Raw genomic sequence first — 26,494 nt, forward strand, 5'->3', positions numbered from 1 at the left:
GTCACTCTGTGTGTGTGTGTGTGTGTTTGAGAGAGAGAGAAGGGGTGAGGGGATAGATAAATGGACTGAGGCAACCCCTCTGACATGATTAACGACGAGACATTCTGTGTTCAAGTCTTTAGTCGTGTGTGTGTGTGTGTGTGTGTGTGTGTTGATGCTAACCTCAATCTGTATGTGTCAAGGTTCTATTAACATTAATCGAAGCTCATGAAAATAAACTCTGCTGCTGTGCACAGCAAGCAACATCTACTGTGTATCCGCTGTAACTGAGCTTGTGCAGTGTATTTGGGGGGGGGGGGGGGGGGCACTCTTTAATATACAGTGTTTTTAAATGTCATCAAAGAGCCAAGTATGCAGAAGAAGATATGAGCATATAGCTGTCAGTTTGTATACAAGGTCTGAGTGTGGGGGAGGGAAATAGCTTATGGGTAATGCAGTCTTTAGGGATCCAGCATTACTGCTCCAGGGGTGAAACCCACCATCCATCTAACACCTGTGTATGTGTGTGTGAGTGCAGACACTGTGTTTAGCTGTTTGCCTCTATCTTCCTTGCTTCCTCTCAACAGCTGATATTTTCTAAATGTCAAACCTACATTATCTTGTCCCTGCAGGCAAGTAGGATTCATTTAGTCTAATGTATATGTGTGTGTGTGTGTGTGTGTCACATTAGTATCTCACATAGCAGGGAAGGTGAAAGCAGCCGTGTCCTAAAGGGCGTCAGAGACAAACAGCTAAGTGTCAGTGGTATTTTCCAGCTCTCACTGTCAGATTCTTGTCTTGAACTTGCAAACATTTATCCAAGATAGGAAGCAGTGCACACAGAGCTTGTGCAGAGCACCCAGGCAGTACATGGAGAATCCCTGACTCTTCATCCTACATGTGGGAGTGGAGAGTATTGATTTTTGGTCAGGCATGAATTGTATGAGAGAGAGAGCGAGAGGGAGCGAGAGATAATGTCCATCTATTGATTAATTGGATTACTGGGATTTATAGCTTGAGTAATACCTTTGCATTTCGAACATGTAGGAGGACAAGTTTCAGTTCATTACTTACTGAAATACACAGGTGACTGTTTTTGGATTCAGTCTGAATACCAGTCCAAACCCCCCCCCCCCCAAAAAAAAGATATTCAATTTATAATCACGTAAAAAAGAAAAGCAGCAATTCTTCACATTGGAGAAGCTGGAACCAGAGCATTTTGGCATTTTTTTCTGGAAAAACTAACTTAGATGATACATTCAAAAATTAGTTGGATGGATTTACTGTCTGTGAACTAACTGATTAATTATTTCAGCTCTACAATAGTTAATAGTTGTGAATGATATTGTTGTAAATGTGTTTGTCACACAGAAACTGTATGTTTATATGTTAATTGAAGGAAAAGAAGGGTCGAAATCAAATGCTATTGGTCAAGCTACAAAAGCAATGGATCCTACATTCCCCATAATGCAACCAAAACATATCTTTGATGCGCCCTTCCTGTCTAGTACTTTAACGCAGCTTTCTGTTATCGTCGTCTCCGAGCCAAAGCCGAGATAACCCTGATGACATCATCTCTGTGACCAGTAAACTGGCCTTTATATATATAAAAAAAAACCAGTTTTCCTCTTAGTTGACTTGAGGTTGTGGTAGTCAAGAGAGGCAATGCAGTGAGAAATATAAAGCAACATCTAACCTAAGCATGAGGTACACAAACACACCAACATCAGTATTGAGTTTTTTTGTTGTTCTCTTCCACTTCTCCACCTGAAGTGGCTTTAGGGATTCCTGGTTTCCTGTTCCATGCTGGAGGCAATTTCAGACTGGCATCGAATCAGGATGAGTGACAAGTATGTTTTAGAGCAGGAAGCTGACAAGGGTGCAACTCACAATATACTTCTCTTTGCAGAGCCAAGGTCTGCACACTGAAGCTCAAACTGCACCTCCACCGTAGAGGCTGTTTTCCCCTGCAGGGACGTGTAAATCCTGAAGTAAACTTAATACCTACAATCCATGTAACTCAGTCTACAGCTTGTTTCCTGTTATCTGTGAGTGTAAGTAGCTGGTGTGACAACACTTCACAAGTATTGCTCTTGTTTTCAAGTCGATTAAAAAAGAAAACATTGACCAACAGTGGCCTACAGCCACTCATCAGCCGCTGAAGCTTCAACAGGCCTCAGAGTTGCAGAGTCGGGGCTGCTAGCTGGCTGAACTTCGTCTCACCCCTCATCCTGCCTCACTTTAAATGTTTCATATAAACAATCTGCCTTGACTTCTGCCTCACCCTTAAACTCCCTTACTCCTCCTCTGTGTTAAAATGTTCTAACTGCCTTTAACATCAGAGACTTGAGTCCAGAAAAACACCATACTTCATGTTTAATGTCTCACTGGAACCTAATGGTGTGTGCATGGAGAATGTGTGTGTGGGTCTACCCATATGTTTGAGATTTCTGCTGTGTGTGTGTGTGTGCTCCTGCTCACTGACAGTGCAGTGAATCAGCACAGGAGCTTCAGCCATGTGGAAATGATACACATCATTTATTTAGCATGAACTGTCCCTGTGTGTGTGTGTGTGTGTGTGTGTTTGGAGTTTGAGGTACTACAAGACCAACAAGCTTTCATCATTGTATTTAAAATGTCTATAACGTGTGTTTGCGATGTGTGTGTGTGTGTGTGTGTGTGTTATGTAAGAATGAGTTGCTTTCTCACCCGTCTAAGATTACCTTCCTTAGAAGAGATGGCTTAACAAAGATACTCATTACTGTCACATACCAACATTTCCAGGCATATGCCCACAGAAAGATGTGTGACTTGTGACAGCACAATATCTAATGATGGAGATCATTCTAATGTACACACACACACACACACACACACAAACACACACACACACACACACACACACACACACACACACAAACACACAAACACACACACACACACACACACGCACACACACGCACACACAAAGGCCTCCATGTCAGCATTTTCTGATGTGTGACAGATGTGTGACTGACAACAGCATAATGGCAAGGATCGCGCTCATGCACACACACACACTTGGACTTGCACTTCAGCTTGCAATGGAATGGTCACTGCTTTGATTGGTTGGCTGTTGTAGAGGTTGTGTCCCATATGAGAGTCCAGTAACCTAAACGTGTTCTGATTCGTTTATACTTCTATGGATAGTAGATAGTAATGCTCAAAGTTTTGGAACTACATTCCCCCAAAAGATAGGGGGTTGTAAATAGGAAGTATAATGTTTTTTTTAGCCTATTTTTGTTTAGATTTTGGAAAATTAGCACCATTAAAGTATGCTGAATTAGCTATTAGCACTTCCTTTTTGCTATGTATCCATGGATGTACAGACAACTATGATGATTCTCAGTCAAATTCTGCAGTTATAATGAGCATTTTTTCAATGATTTCTAAGCAAATTTATGGACGTTTATTGCTAATTGGGTGGGCGCTAAGGTTTTTAAAGCACCTTAACTGCCTCCATGAGCTGTTTGTCACAGCCACTACTGCAGCTCTAACTGCTGGCCAAACAGCAATAACCCTACGCTGTATCTCTACCATTTACACCTCGATTCATTTGTTTATCAATTTAACTCTAAATGATCCATCTCTAAAGATGAAGAGCACCTCTGAGGTCTGTCATGTTATAGTGCGGATGCAGCAGCCTTTGACCATGGTAGACAATGAATAAGTGAGAGACACATTTGAGGGCGTTCATCCCTTGTGACTCTGCAGTGATCTATTGTTTGTGACACATAATCACATACACATACACACACCCTGATCTCTTTTAACAAATGTTTTATTCATGCGTGAGTGTGTGTGTGTGTGTGTAAGGGGTGTGGCTCTTAGGTAATTCAACTCAACAACAGACCCAAGGCAGACAATGGTTTGGGGTCAGATATTCATAACGTAGCATACAAGCACACACACTAATTCTGATATTTGTTCCCCTCTTAGACATGAAAGTATATTTGTTTTGCTTTTCTCTCTCTCTCTCTCTCGCTCTCGCTCTCTCTCTCTCTCTCGCTTTAGCCCAGGGATTACATGACAAGGTCTAAGTTTAATAACATTTTGGTTTATGAAAATCCATTTCTGCGTATGTCCAGCCAAATTAAAGGCTGTGTTTCATTAACTTCCTGGAAAGCTGACATTTTGGAAATGCCACGTTTTCATTCGACAACACATCAGTCACCTGTAACAGCCATTCATGATTGGTAGTAACTTCCCCATATGAATCCTAATCCTATAACAAGACTTATACCCTAGAATAAAGACAAATGGCTGAACCAGAGATGCACGATGCTCCATGTGCTCTTTCAGTTTGGTCTCTTGATCTTGAGAGTTGCCTGCAGGACAGATAAAGCTATCAGCTCTGCAGACACACAGAGGACCTCAGCACCCATTTCACAAGAACAGAGCACTTAACCCATCGACCTTTACTGCTATATATCACCTTAGACACCATACGCACACACACACTGAACCGCTGCAGCCCTCTCTATAAAAGGAGGCTCAGAAAATGGCCCCAGCTTCACTACAAGGCTGTATCTGTCCACCTTGCACTTTCCATCTCTTTCTCTGTCTCTCTCTCTTGCAGGTCAGTGAGTTCATGCCTTATTGCAAAGAGAGAGAGGAGGATTGCTATCAAAGCAATACGACAGAAAATCAGGTACACAAAATAACAGGAACACCCAGAAATGTATGGAGTCACAGTAATGGTCTCTTAATAGTCTTTATTACTGGCCTGTTTCATTGGATTGCAGTATATTGCCAGTTGCTCATATTAGTTATATACATAAAAGGGACATTTTGGCGTAATCAGAAGTGTTTCTCAGTCGGAGTCACTCTCTATCCCTTTCCCTCTCACTCGCTCTGTCCCTCCTTTCCCTCTCTATAGTACCTTTTTATTTATTCAGATTCCCCAGTGCCTCTTCCTCTCTTTCACTCTCTCCCTCTCTCTCCTTCCTCCCCCCCGTGGAGGTCCTCTTGTGTGATTTGGTGCTATGTTAAATAGCTTCTGAAACTGCACACACACACACACACACACACGCTCAGAGAGAGCGAGGTAGTGAACTGCTAACAAATGCAATTTGAGCGAGCATCAAAACAAACTATGATCCAGCCGACCTTGATAAGGCAGCCAAGTATGAAGGGAAAGAAGGATAGCAGCCAAAAAAAGAGGGGGAAAGAGGAGAGGAAGCGCTGGATTTTGTATATCTACGAGGAAGCTTCTCTCTTTATCATTCTCTGTCTTTCGGCCTCTCTGTTTTGGAAACTCTCCATGTTTTCATCGTGTTGTTTGGCGAGACAGGTTTCTGTGCAGCTGCAAGGTCATCGTCCTTCCTCTACCACCACACACATACACACACACACACACACACACACACACAATGACACTGATTCCAAAGTGTTATCAGTTGCTGTGGCGCTTAAAGTGTGTGAAAGGATCAGACTGCGTGGAGAGAGGGGTCATAGGTCAAAGAGGGTGTCATGTTTTTGTCAGTGTCTGGTGAGAACCACTCTAGTAGAACCTCTAATATAAATCCACGACAGCCACTTGGGGAAGTGTGTGTTTGTAGGATTTTGGCCCCGACATGCACTAGTTTAAAAGCTTGGACTCCATAGTGCAGGAAGAGGCAGTTATTTTGGTAATGTGAGACAGAGAGACATGCAGACAGACACCAGGAGCATTTAGAGTCACGTGAATCTCTGTAACAATGCGTCCATTATTCTTTACACTGAGCGTAACTGAGAAGAGAGTAGCGGAGAACCAGGGTGAAGAGGGAGGTGCTAAGAGCACCTCTCCCCTCTCAGGATGAGCCATTACGGGACACAGAGTTCCAGCAGAGCCTCTTGTACAAACTATTGTACCTGGAGCAAGTCCAGGGAATGAGGAAGAAAGACGAAACGAGAGAAAGATTTGCTTTTATTATCGTGTGTTAATAGATTTTTGAGGGTTATTCAATCTGCATTTCATTCAAATTTAAACACTGACTTGGGCATTTGTTCAGATGGCAGCAATGACGTCTTTAAGAAATTTGGCATAAACGCCGCTCCTCTCAAAACCACACACACAGACACACACACACACACACACACACACACACACACACACACACACACACACGTCCCCTCGGGGTTAGTCAGTTGCCAGTGGTTAAATGTTGGGTGCTTTGATGTCTGGTCTCTGGTCAATGTCCAAACACACTGGCTACTTTGTTCTGGCCCCAGACATCATGAACACAAAGGGTGTATTGGAGGAAGCTTGGAGATATGTCATTGCCAACACATCCATCAGGTTTTAAAGAGAGGTTTATTGTGATTGTTACTGCTCAGTATCCCGAGGAATTACCTCCATATTGGATGATTCTGCACTTTACAATTTACGTCCAATGCTGACATTGAAATGATATCATATTGACTTGGGAAGCCGTTGACAGTGATGATCGACTTTTCCCACATTAGTTTGAATTGCTTTTACATAGTTGAGTTGGAGCTAACAGATCAGCTGCTAACAGTTGTGCTTCAGTCTGGCTTTCATGCAGGAGACCAGAGTTTGTCTTGTCACAGTCCTGCAAGTAACTTTTGCATCTTTATTGACAGTAACTACCCTTTTTCCCAAACCTTAACCATACCATAAACATAGTGTTTTATCCATAACCACAATCTTTCCCTAATCATACTGGCATTGAACTTCTCCAGGGTTTATCAACATCCTCTTATGGTAATAGGGTTGTGTTGTGATGGAAACAAATGTTGTCTATAGAAGCGGACGTTCATGAGAACATTTAGCAGTGTGATTAGGGGGTTAGGCTGTGGTATCTAGGATGTGGGGTCACCTGGTATGCGAGTGTGTGTTTCTGCGGTTGTCTCCAGCTGGCTGTGTGGATGGAAGATATTTTGTTTTACCAGATGGGAGGTAGACCTCTGTGGTTTCTACTAATGTTAACGAGACATGTGCAGGGCTGGTGCGTGCCCCTGCATTTTTCTTTTCATTTAAATCGTTCCATGTAGACTTTATATGCCTCTCCCTGTATGTTTAATTGCTGTCACACGCTTATTTATCATGCGCTTTTGTCATTAGTCATTAGTGTTGATGTTGAAACAACTCTTCCCACTTGCTCTTGACACCTCCACACCCCAATCCTTTGCGCTCGACTCCAGTCCACACAATCAAATCACTATTAATGACGGGACCTTTAACCTCTGATTCTTGCCTCGGGGCCACGAATGCTGACATCAAGAGGAGTACCGTAGTGGAGAGGGGAGGGTGGATGAGGCACAGAGCTGAACAAGAGAGGACAGAAAAGGAGATGATGACGAAAAGCTTTTAAACTAATGCATTGTCAACAAAATCAGTGTCCCAAATCACTCTCCTCTCCTCTGCTCTCCTCTCAGCCCTCCAAGCCAGCAGGCTGCTAATTGACGTATCTATTATTGATTAGCTCAGTCTCCCTTCCCTATTAGCCTCTATTACTCTCTGGTCCACAAATGGACAAGCTGCTAGCTTGGTGCTAAAAAGTGTTCTCTGTGTATCTATTCACTGTCTCCAAACCTTTTCTTCAGTATATCTCCTCTGTCTTCAATGTATGTCCTTACAGCCAATCTATGTAAAATGTATGAAACACATAGATTTGCCTGAGACAACCAGAAGTTAAAGTTAAAATGTGTGTGTGGGTGGCGGTAAGGGAGTAACAGCACACAGGAAGCCTTGTTGTGTAGGTGTTGTATCAACATTGTCGTTATCAGCAACTGACAGGAAATTGTCTTTGTTAATTATTAAACCTTTGTGTCCACATTTAAGGCCAGTCATGGGATTATTTCTCTATGACACACACACACTCCCACTCGCTACCCGTCTTAGTCATCACTTGACTTACATTGTCCGTTCACCTCATCCATGTCACCAAAATGAGACTGCCTTGTCACACTGTGGAGACATCGTGTGGTGTAGTTTCAGTTCATCTTTACTCTGAACCTTTGGTTTCAAACAAACATGGCTGACAGTGTGATTTGCTGTGGTCCAAGTGGTTTTTCAGAGTAATGGCCAGCCTCTTGAGAACGATGTCAAGAAAATCTTGTCCTTTTGGTGAATTGTTCAGCATTAAAGTGGTCAAATTTAAATGTATTAAACATCAACAAAATCAAAGCTCCCCACAGCCTCAATCTGATGTTTGCAACTTCCAAAGGTTACCTGTAAAGTAACTTAAAACGTTTGTCTTTTTCCATTTTAGTCACAGAAAAAAGCACATTGTGATGTGCAGAAGTAGTGGTTAAAAACTAAACTGAACTGTGTGTGTTGATGTGTGTGCATATGGGTTTAGGTCCTATTGATCCTCCAGCTCAAATGGCATGAAAACTCTGACCCTTGGCTTGCGACCCCCATAGGTCATCAGTGACATGCATGTGACACTGACCAGCTGTTGCTTCAGTACTTGCATATGGAATCAGTCCTTTATGTGTGTGTGTGTGTGTGTGTGTGTGTGCGCGCGCCACCACATGCAGATGTTAGCTAGAACTGTGTGGTTTCTGCTGTTTTAATGAGAAATGTGTGGGGTCTCCGTGTGGTTGTGTGTGCAGCAGATTAAGACATGTAGTTAAGTTTTAAGGCAAAAAGAACTGCAGAAGAAATGAAAGCATTGCATGGATTTTCCAATTACACAGGGGATATAGTGCACTGTATACTGTGTGGTAGCACACGCTCACATGTAGTTGCGATAAACCAGCCTGTATCAATGTGTGTTTGTGTGTGTGTTTGTATTTCTGTGTGCCACTGTGTGTACCGGCCTGAATCTAATAGTGAGCACAAACTGAAACCCACAATTTAGAGCTGCCACCCGCCAAACACATCAGGTGAAAAACATCTGTATGTGTGTGTATGTGTGCGTGTATGCATACGTGTCTGTTCTATTGGCGTGTTGGTGTGTGTGTGTGTACTTAAAAGTCCCTGCGGTGTTGGCACAAGCGGGTTAATCTCACGCCATTTGGGTTTTGCCCAGATACCTCTCTCTGTTTCTGTTTCTGCCCGTTTAACTCTGTCTCTTTCCCTTTTTCGCTCTCTTGTTGTTTATACCAAAGGGAGAACATCTGTGGCAACAATATTACACAAGTGAACACACAACACAAGCTGTGTGGCCGCTCAGGCCGAATGGATAAAATCTTCCTCCTACAGTAAATTCTCTGGAGAAGTGAGTTTGATGTAGCTTATTACACGCAGTGATGTTGATAGTTAAATAGCACCATCTTTTGAAGCTTTCAGCACTTTGAACACTACCTACATGATTGATCTCTGTAGAGGAATTCTCTTCTCTTTATCCCTCCACGGGAAGGTCAAAGGTCAGGCTCAGGCTTGAACTTCAGCACAGTGGATGCTGCTGACAATAAACTCTTGTCCTGCAGCTGAATTTCATTATTACTAACCAACTGTTATCAACCAGACACAGGAAATATACAGAAATAGATTTGTGGCAACTAATGCAAAGAGTTGTTCTAGTGTAACAGATGTTATGGCTGCCCCAGCTCTGTTTGGCTTTAAAGACACACAGATTGTCTCACTGTTTAGTCTGAATCCACTGGCCAGAACTTAAACACAGCCACACAGGTGAGCATTTGTGTCTGTGAAAGACTTTATTATACAGTAGCAAAGGTTTCCAGCCAGATATACTGGTCGTTTTGTTGTGTTGAAATTTCATTATGCAAGCATTTTTTCAAAACTAATCTTCAGTCAATGCAAGCCTTTAGAGGTTAATACTGTGGATATACTGAATATAAATAGATATATTTTAAGTATCTCATCCATCCTCTCTTTTCCTCTTTCTCTCTCTTCCCTTATACAACAATGACTTGCCTGATATTCCTTTATATTAAAAGTATATTATGCTGAGATATTTATATTATGCAACAGGATGGCTTTATTATATCTAGCAGTACAGTCTTACTTACAGTAAGATAAAAATAACAGGATTGTGTTGATTCAATGACTCATTCATACAGAAACTCTCCCTCACATACACACTGGGCTTTATGTACACACACTTCATGTGTGAGGGCTGGTGAATGCTGCAGGCACCAGCATCTAAACCAACACACACACACGCACACACACACACACACACACACACACACACACACACACAAACACCGCTCCCACATTCACACATGCACATGTTAATCCTGCAGGGCATGGGCGAATTTAGGGCAAGCCTGATTAGTAGTGCTACTGCTTATCACCCAGAGCCAGAGAGAGAGAGAGAGAGAGAGAGACAGACAGACAGAGAGGGAGAGAGAGAGAGAGAGAGAGAGAGAGAGAGAGAGATATCAGGGAAGTGGAAGAGGTAGTGGGAGGTTGGAAACTGGAAGAAGGGGGTGAGAGAATTGAAGGTATGTGGATTTACACAATGGAATTTATTTTTCAGTGTCATTAAAATTACAATTTTATTCATCTAAAATCATCCAAATATAAACACACACCCCGGGAGGAAACAGGGAATAATAAAAAGACACAGAAGAAGAAGAGTAGCGGAGCATTAAGTGAAGAAGTGACCTGCTCCCCTTCATCTTTCTTTGTGTCTCTCCCTGTGTCCTTGTGTCATTTGCTGTCTGATGCCTTATTTCCTTCCTCCTACATCGTCTCCAGTCTTCCCCTGTTCTTCTCTCTCAACCTGTTTTTCTTTAAACTTGGTAATCCTCCACTTCCCTCAGGACTTTTGCTGTGTGTGTGTGTGTGTGTGTGTGTGTGTGTGTGTTGCTGCTCCCAGTGAAGCAGAATCTCAAAGGAGAGGCCAGCGTTGTGTGTCGGGGTCATTTGGTGTTTTTGATGTCTTCACCTCTGAGTGAAGGGGATAGGAAGGCCATATATGCACCACAAAGTGGTTACCACTCTCTATTAGGCACTTTTTAAATAAAAAAAGGGTTTATGAGGTGTGACTAAAGGCTGTATTCTTGTTTAATAAATAATTTATAAGTGCATTGTAGATAATAAGAACCACTTTTTCTACTATTATTATTAAGATAACCACCTACCAAGTAGATTTTTCACAATCTGGCAACCCAAAACTTGTTCTTTTGTAACACTTTAAAAAGGGTGCCTTATTAGAAAGTGGTCCCCTAAAGTACATCATGTTGTATCATAACTGCTGTTGCCATTAATTACTTAAATTAAAAGCCACCTTCAATGTTGAAACTCTTAAGTCCCTTAATTCACCTTTAATGGTGTTAAAAACTGTGTGGTTTGTCAGTGTACTGTTTACTGTCTAGTGAGAAATCAGCTCAGTCACGCACGCACAGATACTCTGCTCTGATAGGACAAACTGGTTTTTCATTTAGACATTTCATTTCAGGGGCAAAATTGTTTTTTGTATTTCATTAAAGTGACCATAAAAGGTTTTTACAAACTATTACATTTGACTTGATGAAATTTGCAGACACACTTGCACACAGGCGATCCTTTACTGTGGCTCTAATAAACCTAACTCGAAGAGAAAATAAGCTGTTAGAAGGACCTTGCTGCAAGACTCTGTAATGTTTATATATACCCAGCTGTGAGTCAAGAGTGACCTCGCTGTTTTATATGGTAGCTTTATTTTGTACGCTGTCATATATTTGTCATATTACACTATATTGTTTATAATTTAGCTGTGACATTGATGCTCTCATCTCTAATGCAGCTCCTTTTGAGATATGATGGCTCTTACTGACAACGCAATTTAGATTTCAGAAATTTGTAAACAATCTGTAAGAAAGCTGAAGCATTGCTCTTAAGTGGGCTACTGCAGTATGCCTCTTCAGATATTGCTCACTGTTGCATGATGACAAGTAAATGAGCCAAACCGCAGCTGCAAACACTTGAAATTAATTTTTCAACTTCAAGCGTGTCCTCCTTACATTTAAGAACAAATGTCACGCAGATATTATGTATTAGCCTTTGCAGCATTCAGTTGCACTGGTATGTAGCGACTGATGCCAACCAGCGCTAAATGATGACCAGTCTCTGTAGATCTGACGAGCTCACAGCTTTGATGCTTTGACTCTTTTGTGAGGCCCTTTTTATCGGCTGAGAAAAGGCTGAAATTGACCATGACCACTACAAGAGGGGGCTTGTCTTTCTCTATTCACTTACTCTCTCTTGATCTCTGTCACACACATGCACACATATGATAAACGAGAACGTGTGATGCTCTGTCAAACCAAGAGATTTCGTCTAAACAGCAGATGCAGGTCGAGCTATTTATCTTTTTGTGTTTTTTTTTATTCATACACTGAAGCACCCTTTGCTGGACTCTCTTACTTTAACACACTCTAGAAACAGCTCTTGAGACAGGATATGCCTGAATAGCTGACTTGTGTCATCAATCAAAGCAAAGACAATGAACCACTTAGGAACAATAAGAAGGGGTTAACCAAACATATACACACACACACACACACACACACACACACACACACACACACACACACACACATAAAGGACTGTGCACAATATTAGTAACCAAGTGTTTTTCTTGTTGTAAATCAAATTCAAATTAAGCTACTGTTTGTCGTAAACATCAGCATGTCTGTGCATCAGACAGAAAACATTCAGTGGAAATCAATTTCATTTTAAACATAATAATACTTTGTTTTTAGTGATACCTCCAGGAATACGTTAGTAAAAAGCACGTATATCTCAAAACCAGAACTTCTATCATTAAAGTGAGAACATAAAAAAGCTTTAATGATGATCAGCCATGTTTTGTGTAGGAATAATGGTCTAATTTTTCAACTGAAATACTAAAACAAGGTAAAAGAAGTTCTATTTTAAAGTTAAGCTCTACACCTGTGTATAAATGACAGAAGGGTTGTCTCCCTTTGGAGGATGCCGGTTGTCTGCCATCACTCATCATAATGCATGCTGAAGTGTTAGCATGGAGCAGAGGAGCCTGCTAATGGATGTGCCGTCTAATGGGACAATCTGCCAAAAGCTGGTGTATTCTTTTAACCTGTGGAGCACATCTGTCTGTCTGCTGCTGAACAATTCAGAGGAAACAGCAGCTGGAAAATGACGTTGAGCTGAGTGGACGATAGCGCTGTAAATGTGTGTGTTTCTGCAGAGTGTGGGACTGTGTTGATCATGCAGCTGTGTCCTGTCTCACCGCAGGGGCTGTGTGTGTGTGTGTGTGTGTGTGTGTGCGAAGAGACTGTGGGGGCAGGAGCATGTGTATGCCTCTCTGCATCTCTTCTCTCCATCCCGTCAGTTTTGATTGACAGATGAAGGAGGGAGGTGTATAATTTATCACTTCCTGGTAGGTCCAGTCCCACAATGCCCTGCAGCCAGAGACCAGGGTTGGTCCCCCAGAGCAAAAGCCAGTTTATTAAACCCTTAATGGACACGCCACACACACACACACACACACACACACACACACACACACACACACACACACACACAGACTCTGTTGGTCTCTCTCCCTGGCTGCCTCTCAGTCATGTTTAATGTATAATGAATGAATGATTCATGGCAGGGGAGAGGATTTTGTATTTTAGGACTACTTATTCATTTATACTCACACCAGTCGCTTTTTTAAAAATATATCCTGGGTGTGATTTTTTTTTTTTCCCCCCAGCATGTATAAGGTCGCCAGGTTTTCCAGAAACAACATCTGGATCATTTTTAACAGGAAGTTCCTCATTTTCTGGTAAATCCTGCATTTTGTCTCTTGTCCCAGTTCCATCCGTGTTTTGTCACAGCATTTATAAAGCACTCTAACAACCACTGCTCTATTTTTAATATCTATTTATCTGGGGATTAAGCGAAGGTCTGTGTGGGATGCCTGCTCTTTTACACCTGGCTCCAGATTCATACTTAAAGCTGCTAATCTATATTTTTATATTAAAAATAGGTCAAATGACTGTGTGTAATGTGGAAAGGGTCTCTCTAAGTGACAAATGAGACGAAAGAGAATTATCACCCAAACATGCAGATCCCCTTAGCTTTATGGAGCTTTGTAGCCTCCTTCAGCTAATTTCTTTTGGCTTTCCGGCCTGCAACTTGTTCATTGTTTTGGTTCAGTCTAACCTCTTTTTCAGCCACAGCAGGCAGCTGTTTTCAGTGAAATAGGTCTGATAAACTTAGATAAAGCTCTGTACACTACCTGTCTAGCACCAAACAGCAGACAGACAAAGTATTTAGCTGGCAGAGAGTCAGATATTTCCCTCAGGAGTTGGCGGAGAGCTAAAAAAGAGGTTTGGACTTACATTCACCATGGACAGGCTTTGTTAATTCAGCGTACAAAGGGACCATCAGATTTATGTTATTCTATAGCTTTATATACACAAAAACCTGGCCTGCTGTTCTTTGTTGCAACATGTCAACATGCAACATCCTTTTGATAATGTTACCACCACACATGCACATCTCCACATAGACACACATCACACACGAATGGGCGCTGTATTGAGCACGCCACAAAGACACAGGAGGTGATATTTGATACATGGTGAGCGGAGGCCTTTACCCAACCTGCAGAGCACCCTCTCTCCCCGTGTGACACATGACAAATCAAATATATGCAGAGAGTGCTTCTAACAAACAGCTACGTATGTTGTCATAAAGATAAAAGACAGGAGCAGGACAAGAAATAGTGTGTTAAATTTCTTGCATCAGAAAGCATCTTTTTTTTGCCTGTACGTGTATGGTAAGAGGTGTGGGTGTGTGTGCGCGACTGTGTGTGAGGAGGGCAGATGGTGTAGCTCTAGGAATCATCTCTCTACATTAGGGTGCACAGCAGGTGGCGGCACCGTGTGCATATATATGTGTGTGTGTGTGTGTGTGTGTGTGTGTGTGTGTGTGTGTGTGTGTGTGTGTGTGTGTGTGTGCCGGCGAGGACCAGTGTACAAGGACATCTACCCAGACCTTGCCTTTGGCCTGTGTCACTAACACTCATGTCTCCTTTGCTGTGTGTGTGTGTGTGTGTGTGTGTGTGTGTGTGTGTGTGTGTGTGTGTGTGTGTGTCGGACCAGCAGAAGGACATAGGCTGTAAAGTGAATTTGAAGAAGTGATGTCTTTCGGTGATGCGAGGCTGCAGGGTGATGAAAGGATGGGTGGATGACAGAGCAGATGAAGAGAAGTAGCAAAAGTGACAAAAGACGAAGACAGAGAGAATGAGACTGAGAGGTCCCTAATGTTTTTGTTGCCTCTCTTCTCATCTCCTCCAGCTTTCAGTTGAAGTCAGCTTTGATTGACAGATTGAGGAGGGAAGTGTTTATTTTATTAGCTCGGGGTGTAAAAGTGGCAGAAAGATGCTAAATTACAAAAACTTTTAATCAAGGGCAACACAGATAAACTTTGCAGATACACACATTTTATCAGCAGCTTTATTTGAGGAACAGTTAAACAAATGTGTGTGTGTGTGTCTGCTTCTGTCTGTCGTATGCATCTGCTTTAACAGCTCCCTCCTCACATTGGCTGATTTTCAGGAAGCGCAAGCAAATCAGAGCGCGGCTCGCTATTTGACTGCCTGGAGGCTTTTCAGCTGAACAGATGGCTTCTTAGTGAATGAGAAACGACGTTCATGCGAAATGTTATGGGAAACAGACACCAACTGACTGGACGATGGGCGTCTGGATGGAGAGAAAATGCCTGTGATTCAGTTACAGGCACATGTCAGCGTGCTGGGATCGTTTTTTTTTCTTTTCACAGAACAACACAGACAGGCTTTAAGTGGAAAACCATGTCAGCGCAGAGTGCCATTTATCAGAATATCCTGACATAGTCCTCCGAGTCCCATCCACCAGAGCAGGAACAGAGGAGAGTTGTACTCGTTTAAATCTTTTAGTCAACAGCTGCCAAATTCCATTTGTGATCCTCAAAGGATTTTCCTCAAATTATATTCTCTTTCATGTCATTTGGGAAATCTAACAAGTTCTAATAGTAGTTAACTGTCTTCCTTTCAGCAATTATCTTGATGAATATGAATAAATAAATCCTGTTTGTACTTATGTCAAACTTCTGTTCCTATCTGTTTTGCTGTTGAACACACTCCTCTATTAATGCGTTGCATTGCCACCTCCTCACCTGTACCAGAATAATACAGGGTGTGTGCATGAGTGCTTTTATTTGTTCTCTCCTTTCTTCTCCCTTTCTCTGAATTCCCATATTATCAGTTTGAAAAGCCCATTACGGAGAGGAATGCTGCTTGTTCTCAGTTCATTATCTGACGCCTGCACATTAAGTAGAGGAGAGTGTGTGTGTGTGAGTGTTTGAGCCTGTGTGTTTATAGAGGATGATATGGCTACTTAAGAGATGAAGGTTAAAATATCTTAACGCAGTCCCCCTCGCATACAAATGAAAAGCAACACAGCGTTTAAAGTTGTATTCGCTGATTTCTGAGGACCAAGCGGCAGTAAAGCACTCCTCAAGTTCTTTATGTTAGTTAAGAGTTAGCACATACCCAGCAGACTCATAGCAACATGAACATCACATAAGAGAACACAGGATCCCTTAAAGCAATGTGACCAAGATATGTACTGAGCAGAACATTTTACAGATGAAAAATAAACTGATCTTAGACCCTGTTTCTACTTCAAACATATCTTTGATATTTCTGTTCTTACATTTCTTTTTGAAGGTTGATTTATCGTTGTAGCTCTAGACTTTAGTGGTCAGGTGTTGGTCTTTCTTCACCAGCCATGTATCATTTCGCCCTGTTATGATATGTTAGATTAACATCAAATACACGTTTCCAGGTGTATGCAGTTGATGACTAACACGGTATCTAAGTCGTGAGTCTGCATCTGCTTGTGTTTGCACAAACTGGGGCGTAGGCTTTGTTATTGTCATTAGTCATGTCTCATTAATTGTTTGAGGTTGCCATAATGTGTAATGAGTAACATGTAATATATTCTTTTGCTCTTGTTGGTTTGTTTGAGTTTAAATTAACATCACAGGCTTTATTCATTAGCATTAGTCTTTAATCTATCCCCTGATGAGTTAATCTGTGGCGCGATGAGTTCCTTTCTTTGTAGTGTGTGCTGAGGTCGTGTGTGTGTGTGTGTGTGTGTGTGTGTGTGTGTGTTTGATTGGGATGTAGTACGGCTGGGAAACCAATCGCTGCTTCCACCTTCCTCAAAAACAAAAGGTCAACAAAGGTCAGCCGGCTAAATCCTTCACTCACTCACACAGAGCTAGCCTATGTACACACAAACACACACTCTCTCACCAGCGCTCCAGAGAAGTTCAGTACACGGCTGCGTTTTCTTTCCTCCCAGCAGCTGGGACATGAACACACACGCACACAGACGCACACACACACACACACGCACACTCATATGCTTTGTCCTGTAGTGGATGATAGAGTAGGAGGGAGAGTGACTGAGAGAGCAAACAAGAGCTGGAACAAAATCCAAAAGCTTTTGGGATTTGATCCATGTGATAGTTTTGAGATTAAAGAGACAAATATAGCTGAGATTACACATCATGTATTATGTAAAAGATGAATGCATTATTTATTGTATATCATGATTATGCATTATTTAGTTGATTGTATTTCTCCCCGGCAGTGGATTTGACTCTGAATGAATATATGTAGGAAACATTAGAATAGAGGCACATAGATAGAAATCCAGACAGAAAAGAGAGTCAAGAAACAGTCAAGTTGATGCTTGTTGTATATATGACTGTTAAGAGAGGAAGAGGGGGAAAAAAGTTACAAAAAGAGAGTGAAAAAGAGTGATGAAGACTGCGAGGGATTAAAGGAGTTAATCTGTAGCGCTGATTGTGTGAAAAGCAGGGTGAAACAAGGGTTACCCTCATCCCTCCATCCCTCATCTCTTTATCTCTTTAAACCTCTTGCTGGGAATATGGTGTTTGATTTATCTCATCCTGTCAACCATTTATTCGTACATTTACACAGGTAAAGGAGGCACTACCCTTAATAAGCTTTGGATCTTGCCACGCAGTTTTCCTGTAAAGCTCAGTTGCTTCCGACTCTCCGTGAGCATCTTTTAGAAATACTGTTGGATTGACAGACAGTGACAGGCATGGTTTTAACTTCATCTGAATCTTGAAAATCTCACCCCCCCCCCACCCTTTTTTTTGGTCCACAGACATCATTCTTAGTCCAGATGACTTCAGGGATGTGGCCAACTTCAGTACCTTCTTACTGGACCACTCATCAGGCATGCTGTACCTGGGTGCCAGGGATGCCATACTGGCTGTGGATACCAACAAACTGAGCCAACAACCACGAAAGGTAGGAAGGGGGTGTGTGTGTGTGTGTGTGTGTGTGTTGAGTGAGAGGTCATTATATTCACATTATGTTATTAACAGCGCTGATTTACTAATGAACTGATTTGAACTGATGGACTGTCTTCTTGTAAGAATTATCTCACCACATATGTTTAAGTTGCCTTCGACAAATTGAACCAACCAGGAACATATAGTTAAAGGAATAGTTTAACATTTCAGTAATTCACTTTTTTGTCAAGAAGATCGATACCATGCTAAATCTGAAGCTAGAGCAAGCAGGTTATTAGCTTAATTAATGAGCTTTAGACGTGCTGGTTGGCAAATGTTTTTGGACAAAGCCAGGATAGCTGTTTCCCCCTGCTTCCTGTTTTCCAGTCTATGCTAAGCTAAGCTAATTGTCTCCTAGCCTGTGTCTTCCTACTTACTGCACAGACATGAGAGAGGTATGGATATTCTCATCTAACCCATCAAGAAAATGATTAAACATTTCCCCAAAATCTTCAATTATTCCTTTAAGGGTTCTCAATACTGATGATTGATCACAGGGAAAATAACCAAAGGAGAAAGTTTCAGCCTGAGCCTTCAGATGACATTATTTACCTCCACTAGTGAGACTCCCACCTAGTTTCTCTCTCAGCAATAGATTGTGACGATCTGAATTTCCAACCATAATAACCATAAAATATGGACATACTTGACTTTTGGACTGATTCAAAATGCGAAGTGATATCTGCAGGGCCAATTTTCTGATTTTAGAGAAGTGTTTAGTGTCTGCAGATATTAGGACTCTAGGGAGCTAATTCACCAATATATCTATATCTATTCATATATATATAAAACAGGAACTAAACACTGACTACTAATCAGCTACTAATGAGCAAGTGGCAACGACTTATCCAATGTGTCTCTTTTCTCTTGTTCCAGATTGTTTGGGATGTGCCGGAGGACAAGAGGAGGTCTTGTGTGGCAAAGGGAAAGACAGAGGTGAGAGCTGTGTGAGTGTGTGTGTGTGTGTGTGTGTGTGTGTGTGTGTGTGTGTGAGAGTGAGAGTGTGTTTTCCCCTCATATACCTTCTTCTTTTGTCTAAGGGTTACCCTAACCCAACACACATGAATGCCTGTATGTGAAGTAATTTAAAGTGACTCGCAGTATTTAGCATTGTCTTCCGTCAATCCTGTTGTAATGATGCTGTACGTCCAGGAATATCCTGGAAAGCACAACAACCATTAAAATGATGCTTTAGTTCCTGCAGGAAGAGGTTGTTTGGCTCAATGGTGTTACAGATAATATATTTTGTACTATCTAAATGTCCTGAAACAACACTGAGCCTCTGTAATATTTCTCACAAATCTCTTATTGAATCAAATTTTTGTTCTTCAAATGTGAATCTTTGAGATTCAGTCATTGAATATTAAATTATTTATACACAGTTTTACTAAAATTGCTGAAAGCTAAACCTAAATATATTTGATAAGGGACTGGAAGGATCAAATCCAAACCCTGGCGTAGTAATATTCCTCATCTTATGTATCTTATATTAAGTGTAATCTATTGGATTTAAGTGGCCTCAGACTTTTGAAATGTGTGATTTCATGGGCCTATATTTTGTGCTCCAGCATGGATGTGTATTTGTGTGTGTGTGTGTGTGTGTGTGTGTGTGTGTGTCACAACCCCATGCTGTTAGGCATCGGATGGGAAGTTCTGGGATTTGTGCCAAGACCTCATCAGGGGTATGTGTGGGTGTGTGTGTAGAGGCAGAAAGAGAGTTAGAGTAAGAGAGGGTGTATGTGAAGTCACAGATGTCCAGTTACCGTCTATGGAAACTGATTAAATAGAGCGTACTGTACACTCAAGCTGTACGTCTCATTATGCTTCGACTACAAGAGGACATCAACCAAACTGCTTACAGTAAACAAACTGCACACTGGAACTATATTTGTTGAGTAATGTCTTACTGATTCATTGGTTTTGACCGTTTACTGGGCAGTACCAGACTGAAATAGAGCTTCAGCGTCATGATACAGATTCTGAGATTACTCCAATGACCTGATAATGCTCAGAAAATGCCTGGAAAAATGCCTTTAGTCCAGCGAAATGAGGTCAAATCAAAAGATAAACAAAACTAATGGAAGGTCAGTGTATTAACAGAAGGGAAGTGCAATTAGTTTTGACCCATTTAAACAATCATCATCCTCAGCACAGTTTTCTGCTTTCCACTGTATGGAGAAAAAGAGGTGAAAGGCTGATAAAGGCAGGAAAGAGAAGGGTTGTGTTTTTTTTTTCTGAGAAAACATTGATTACAAGATTACATGTGAGTCAGGAGGATTAAGAAGGAGAGAGGGAAGGAAACAGGAAGGGAACAGATGAAAGATGGGAGTGAGCAAGGAGGGATGAGGGGCATTGTTACAAGACAGAGAGAAAGAGAAATGGATGAAGATTAGAGAGACAGGACAATAGACTCAACAAGAAACTACCTTGAAGTTGACCCAGAGAGACATGGCTTGTGTGTGTGCGTGTGTGTGTGTGTGTGTGTGTGTGTGTGTGTGTGTGAATCATGCAAAAACGACTCAGGAACAAATCAGGGCAAGTTAGCAGGGTTACTCAATGCCCCGCTGCTATCAGCAGGATGTTGCTAAACACAGGAAATCAGGGATGTTGTAACAAATAAAATAATATTTCACTGGAGTTCAGTGTCAACATTGCGTTTATCATAAGGCAGAACAAAACATCATAAATGTGTAGTCTTTTGTAAGACTAAAAGGGTAGTTTAACACTATTCTACTGAGCTCAAGTGTGTTAACTATCCACCAAATCCCAGCCTGCAAGAAATCTAATATTAAATGTCCTGAAGTTCATTCACATGTCAACAACTGCTGACTCATCAGTGGTTATTATTTGGTGTTGACTGGAGATGTGTTTACCTGTCATAGAATACATACAAGTGTTACATGAGGGTGATGGGTCTGGACTGATAGATGCACTCTCAGAGTGAAATGAATGCTGACAATTTTGCTGTGGTTCAGAAAAACAGAGTGAAAGTTAACACACAGAAAATTGATTGGCAAGAATTGTGTGCTGTGGGTTTGTCTGACCTTTCTGTTGAAAACAGCTGCCTGCTGCGGCTAGCAGTGAGAGGGATCCAGAATAGTGAATGTTGTGGGCCGGAAAACCAAAACAATGAGCTAAAAGACGCTAAAAGGCTACGTAGGGGGTTTGCCATGATGAACTGCACCTTACACATTGTCATAGTTTGTGATTACGAGATTACATTTGATTGATTATAGCAGCTTTAAGAAAAAAGCAACCATGCACACACACACTTGTAATTCTCTGTAATTGTTGCAAAAATTGCTCTCAGTAAGTAAGTGTAAGTTAGCATGAACGCTTTCAGGTGTTTTGGTGGCAGGACATTTAATTTCCACAGTGAGCTCTAAAGTCACGGAAGCTTTTAACATAAGGAAGCATACTCATAATGTAACTCTCCAACACACTCTCATAGAATAGAATTAAACAGAATAGAACCATTCGACTCACCCCATGCCAGATTGTGAATGAAGCTTATTAGTATGAATGAGGTTCATTTGGACCAATGAAATAGCTAATCCCCAGCTGATCCCATTGTTGCCAGTCTGAGCTCTCCTGCTCTCTGACTCTCTGGCTCTCTGTTTGTCTCACGTGGAGCTGTACCAGTGTGAGGGCCGGTGGTGTTTGTGGTGGGGGCTGATTTGGGTGACATGATCCAGGCATCAGAGAGGATCAGGTGCCTGGGACTAAGGTGACTCAGACCTGGAGCTCCTCCGTAATGGCACGCAAAGACACACATACACAAGCTTACTAAAAAATTGCCTGCGTCATGGTTCCATGGTGACAGGGGAGGGACAATGGGGGTGTTTTTCCATGACAGCTGCCAGCTAAATATGCGTGTGTAAAGAGAGGAGAGATTAAAAAAAAGATGAGATTTATGAGACCTGCAAAGGAGCACACAAGTGTGTTTTTTGTGTATTATTTATGCATGAAAGTGAGTGGTCTTGAGTTGCAGTTTGTATGCCTGTGTTAGTGTGAGTCAGTATGGGTGGTCTCTGCTGGTAGCAGTGGGGGTCTCAAGTGTCTGTCCCAGCAGTGGGGGTCTCCAATTTCCAATCAGAATCATTGATACTCCAGCTGTTCTCAGAATCCACTCCAACCTTTCTCCTAAGCTCAGTGTGGTTATATACGGGACCACTTCTGTTCATGGACAAAAACAGACATGGTTTCGGGGCTAAAACTAGATTTGTTACACCTACCAAGTTATCTAGCTATAAATAAATAGTCCTTTCTCTGAGAGATATAATATGTGAAAATATATGATTATCTTCAGAGGTCTTTCATATTTATGCAGTCACATATTGCATATATTTGATTGAATGTCAATTTAAATAAATAAGATATATATTTTATATTTTATCACGTATCAAGTTCATAATTTTTATGGTAACAGAAAGTGAACCTCCTCTTTCACATAAAATGTTTCATGATCCTGAAACTGAGCCAGACTGTTGGTTATCTAATGCAATTTTTTTTTTCCTAATTTCTTAAAAGGAATCTGGATGTAAAAACTCTTTTGGCTTGTCTTTATTTCTGGGTGTTTGTCTCCCCCTGCAGGTTGACTGCCACAACTACATCCGTCTGCTGGAGTTTCTGGGCGACGGACACATCTATGTGTGCGGCACCTACGCCTTCGACCCCCAGTGTGCCTTCCTGGTTAGTTAGTATGCATGTGTGTGTGTGTGTGTGTGTGTGTGTGAGGCTGTCCTCCTGTTAGTCCGTGTCTGCATGTGTGGATTTATACTTAAGTGCTTACATGCGTTTCCCTGTACATGAGTGTCTGTGTGTGTTTACATCTGCAGTATATATGTTAAGAGCTGTAAATGAATCACTGTGACAGGTTCCCACACTCATTCACACCCATGTCCTTCACCAAAGGGACAGGCAGAAGGGCGCACACACACACACACACACACACACACACACACACACACACACACACACACGCTGTTATCCTACCATTGCAGTAGAAGTTATTCACATTTACACTTTTTTTTGTCTTTTTCAGACTCCACTCACACACTTTTCCTCAGCAATTATTAGAAAAATGGTATTGTTCCAGTCAACCAACAAAAGCTTTTAGATGTTTTGTTGTGAGTGACATTTAATAGAAGGTACTTTGAGCACTAAAGCAGTCACTAAAGCTTTTAGCATAGAAGAACATAATTAGAGTCAATTATATTTTAAGCAAACGACCTGTGGAGATCAAATTGAAACCAGAGATATTTGGGAGGAATTTAGAGGATAATAAAACACAAGACAGCTGTGAAAAAAAAGAATAATCTACATAATTACCATTATGAATTTGGCAATTCAGTGATGTCCTTGTAGTTCTAACTTCCTGTCGTCTTCCAGGAGCTCGCCTCCTTCACCCTGGAGAAAGCCGAGGATGGAGGGGTGAAGATGGAGACGGGGAAGGGAAAGTGTCCCTTTGAGCCCAGTCAGCACTACACAGCTGTTATGGCAGGTGGGACAGTACCTCTGAATGTTTGACTGATTGATTGATGAATCGATGTGTTTGTATTAGGATATCAACCTAATCCAAGGTATATTATTTTTAGGCTCTTTCTGTATTTCAGTTTGCATTATATAAATAAAACTCACTTCATTATCTGTCTTTTGTCTAGGGGGTACCCTATACACAGCAGCCACCAGTAACTTCCTGGGAACGCTGTTCGACATCTCCCGGGCAACAGGCCCTGAGCAGGAGCGCATCCGAACTGAGCGATCCATCAACTGGCTGAGTGGTGAGACCCACATGCATGCTCGTAAACCCCCATATCCACATATATTGACATGCACAGACACTGCAACACAAACATACTTTCACTTGAAGTTAGCGTGATCATACTTTCCCACAGGAAGAAGTCCAATTTTGTGTGTGTTTGTGTGTGTGTCTTTCTCAGACCCAGAGTTTGTGAGCTCTGCCTTCATAGAACAATCTGCAGACAGCAACCCGACAGGAGACGATGACAAAATCTACTTCTTCTTCACCGAAGTGGCCAAAGAGTATGACCTCTACACCAAAGTCAAAGTGCCCAGGGTGGCACGAGTCTGCAAGGTAACCCAACGCCTTGATTGAATGATTGATTGACTGACTGATTCGTTGCTTCGTGTGAATTCACTGCTGGGCTCAATCTTTCTCCCGCTGTCTGTTCAGTCCGATGTGGGAGGGATGAAGACTCTGCAGCGACGTTGGACCACCTTCCTCAAGGCCGAGCTGGTGTGTGAGGACAAACCCAGCGGTCAGCGCTACAACATCCTAACTGATGTTTTCACCACGCAACACACACCCGGCGACCCCAGCAGCACACACTTCTACGGACTGTTCACCTCCCAGTGGTAAGCTGAAGAACGAGCAGGGGTGAAAGGAAAACAAGAGCTTCTCTCTTATGTGATATTGGAATATTGAGTGTGTATATTATTTTTCTGTAGTCATCGTCATTGAAAAAGCAGAGAGATATAGAGAGACTAGGCTAGTTGTCTCTCCCTGTTTCCAGTCTTTACGCTAAGCTAAGCTAAGCTAAGCATCTCCTTGCTGGAGCTTCATATTTGCCGTCCAGCAGGAACATGGTATCGATGTTCTCATCTCACTTTCGTCAAGCAACGGTGCTTTCCCAAGTGCATTCCCCAAAATGCCAAACTATTCCTTTGATATTGAACATCTTCAGAAACAAACTCTTGATATGACTTTTTGCATTTTTTCCCCTGCAAAAGTAGCAACAGCATGGCTTAATCTTAACCATTCTTTGCTTTTTCTTAGGGAGCGTGAAGAGCTATCAGCAGTGTGTGTTTTCAGTCTGGCTGACATCATCAAAGTGATGGACGGCCCCTTTAAAGAGCTGAAGAAGACCTGCGAGAACTGGATCAACCCTGAACCTGTCCCCACACCAAGGCCTGGCCAGGTACTGAGCCGAACAACCACATAACTACTGCATATGTGCCATCACCACCTCTACTTTACACGATGCCTTTCATTACATTCTACTATATTAATATAAATGGGTTTTTTTCTCCTTCCCTCCACTATTTTTAGTGTTTGAGCGATGCTTTGAAGGCTGAGGGTTTCGAATCTTCCCTGAAACTTCCTGATAAGGTGTTGACATTTGTGAGGGACCACCCCCTGATGGAGAACAGTGTTACTGCGGCGCCCCTGTTGGTCCGGAAGGGAATCAGATACACCAAGCTGGCTGTAACGCAGACGGGCAGCGGAGAGGAGCGGAGAGGAGCAGTGCTGCACCTTGGAACAGGTGAGGAGAGACCGGGATAACAAGAAAGAAGAGGATAAAAAAGAACAGAAAATGTAAAGAGATCAATTCAATCTGGCTGTCGAATCTGGCTGAGTTATTGCAGATTAAAGTTGTAAAAGTCGACTGAGATAGAAAAACAAATTAATCTTAATTTAAGGTGTTCAGATGGCTTATGAGTTGATAAAAAAATTCATTTCAAAAATCATTTTCTGGGGACTGTTTCTCTCTAGACATAAAAATAAACTAAATTAAATGTAGCAAATAAAACAAAAATAAATTAACTTTTTAACAAAACACATCTTCGTGTGTGTTGCAGACCGTGGGGAGCTCCACCGGGTGGCAGTAGTGGGCCAGAACACCACCTTACTGCAGGAGATTCCTCTGTTCACCTCACAGGAGCCTGTCAACAATATATTACTGCACCAGGTACAGCGTTTGCACATTTATTCACACACATGCCGCACAAACACACAGACATGAGCATATGTTGATCTGCAGTGCCCAGAAATATCTGTTCTGTTCTGTTCTGTTCTGTTCTGTGATGGTTCCCTGTGCTTCCAGGGCCGGGCTCTGGTGGGCAGCCCCCTGTCTCTGGCTCGTGTCCAGGCTGAAGGCTGCGCTCTGTATCCCAGCTGTGAGGTGTGTGCCAGAGCCAGAGGACTGGGCTGTGTGTGGAGCAAAGTGCAAGAAGCCTGCAGGCCCACAACAGACGAGTGAGTACTACAGGAATATCACAATGAGCTGGAAGACTTCCAAAAATGAAAAACAAAGGCAGACGGCAGCAGTATTGGGTCAGAAAATGGTTTAGTCGTGTGTAAAACTGACCCATTTTTCTTTATAGTGTGTTCATTAATAATTTTGTGTATTTTGTTTCAAACCTTTAAAAAAAAGATTCTCTTTCCACCTCCGCACACTTTTTTTTAGTTAAAACATTAAA

At 41.9% G+C, this 26,494-nt stretch overlaps 1 protein-coding gene across 1 annotated transcript in view; it reads left to right on the plus strand.

The window, feature by feature from the left end:
- sema4f (sema domain, immunoglobulin domain (Ig), transmembrane domain (TM) and short cytoplasmic domain, (semaphorin) 4F) overlaps positions 1–26,494 on the plus strand; it is a 50,431-nt gene that overhangs the window by 21,357 nt on the left and 2,580 nt on the right. The window contains exons 2-12 of the mRNA XM_070929914.1: positions 18,082–18,227; positions 19,148–19,207; positions 22,865–22,963; positions 23,663–23,774; positions 23,935–24,054; positions 24,214–24,368; positions 24,468–24,649; positions 25,071–25,212; positions 25,344–25,557; positions 25,874–25,983; positions 26,119–26,270. Of these exons, the coding sequence (XP_070786015.1) occupies positions 18,082–18,227; positions 19,148–19,207; positions 22,865–22,963; positions 23,663–23,774; positions 23,935–24,054; positions 24,214–24,368; positions 24,468–24,649; positions 25,071–25,212; positions 25,344–25,557; positions 25,874–25,983; positions 26,119–26,270 (1,492 nt within the window). The remainder of the gene's footprint in view (positions 1–18,081; positions 18,228–19,147; positions 19,208–22,864; positions 22,964–23,662; positions 23,775–23,934; positions 24,055–24,213; positions 24,369–24,467; positions 24,650–25,070; positions 25,213–25,343; positions 25,558–25,873; positions 25,984–26,118; positions 26,271–26,494) is intronic.

The sequence above is a fragment of the Enoplosus armatus genome, chromosome 23 (assembly GCF_043641665.1).
Source record: "Enoplosus armatus isolate fEnoArm2 chromosome 23, fEnoArm2.hap1, whole genome shotgun sequence".
NCBI classification, from domain to species: Eukaryota; Metazoa; Chordata; class Actinopteri; order Centrarchiformes; family Enoplosidae; genus Enoplosus; species Enoplosus armatus.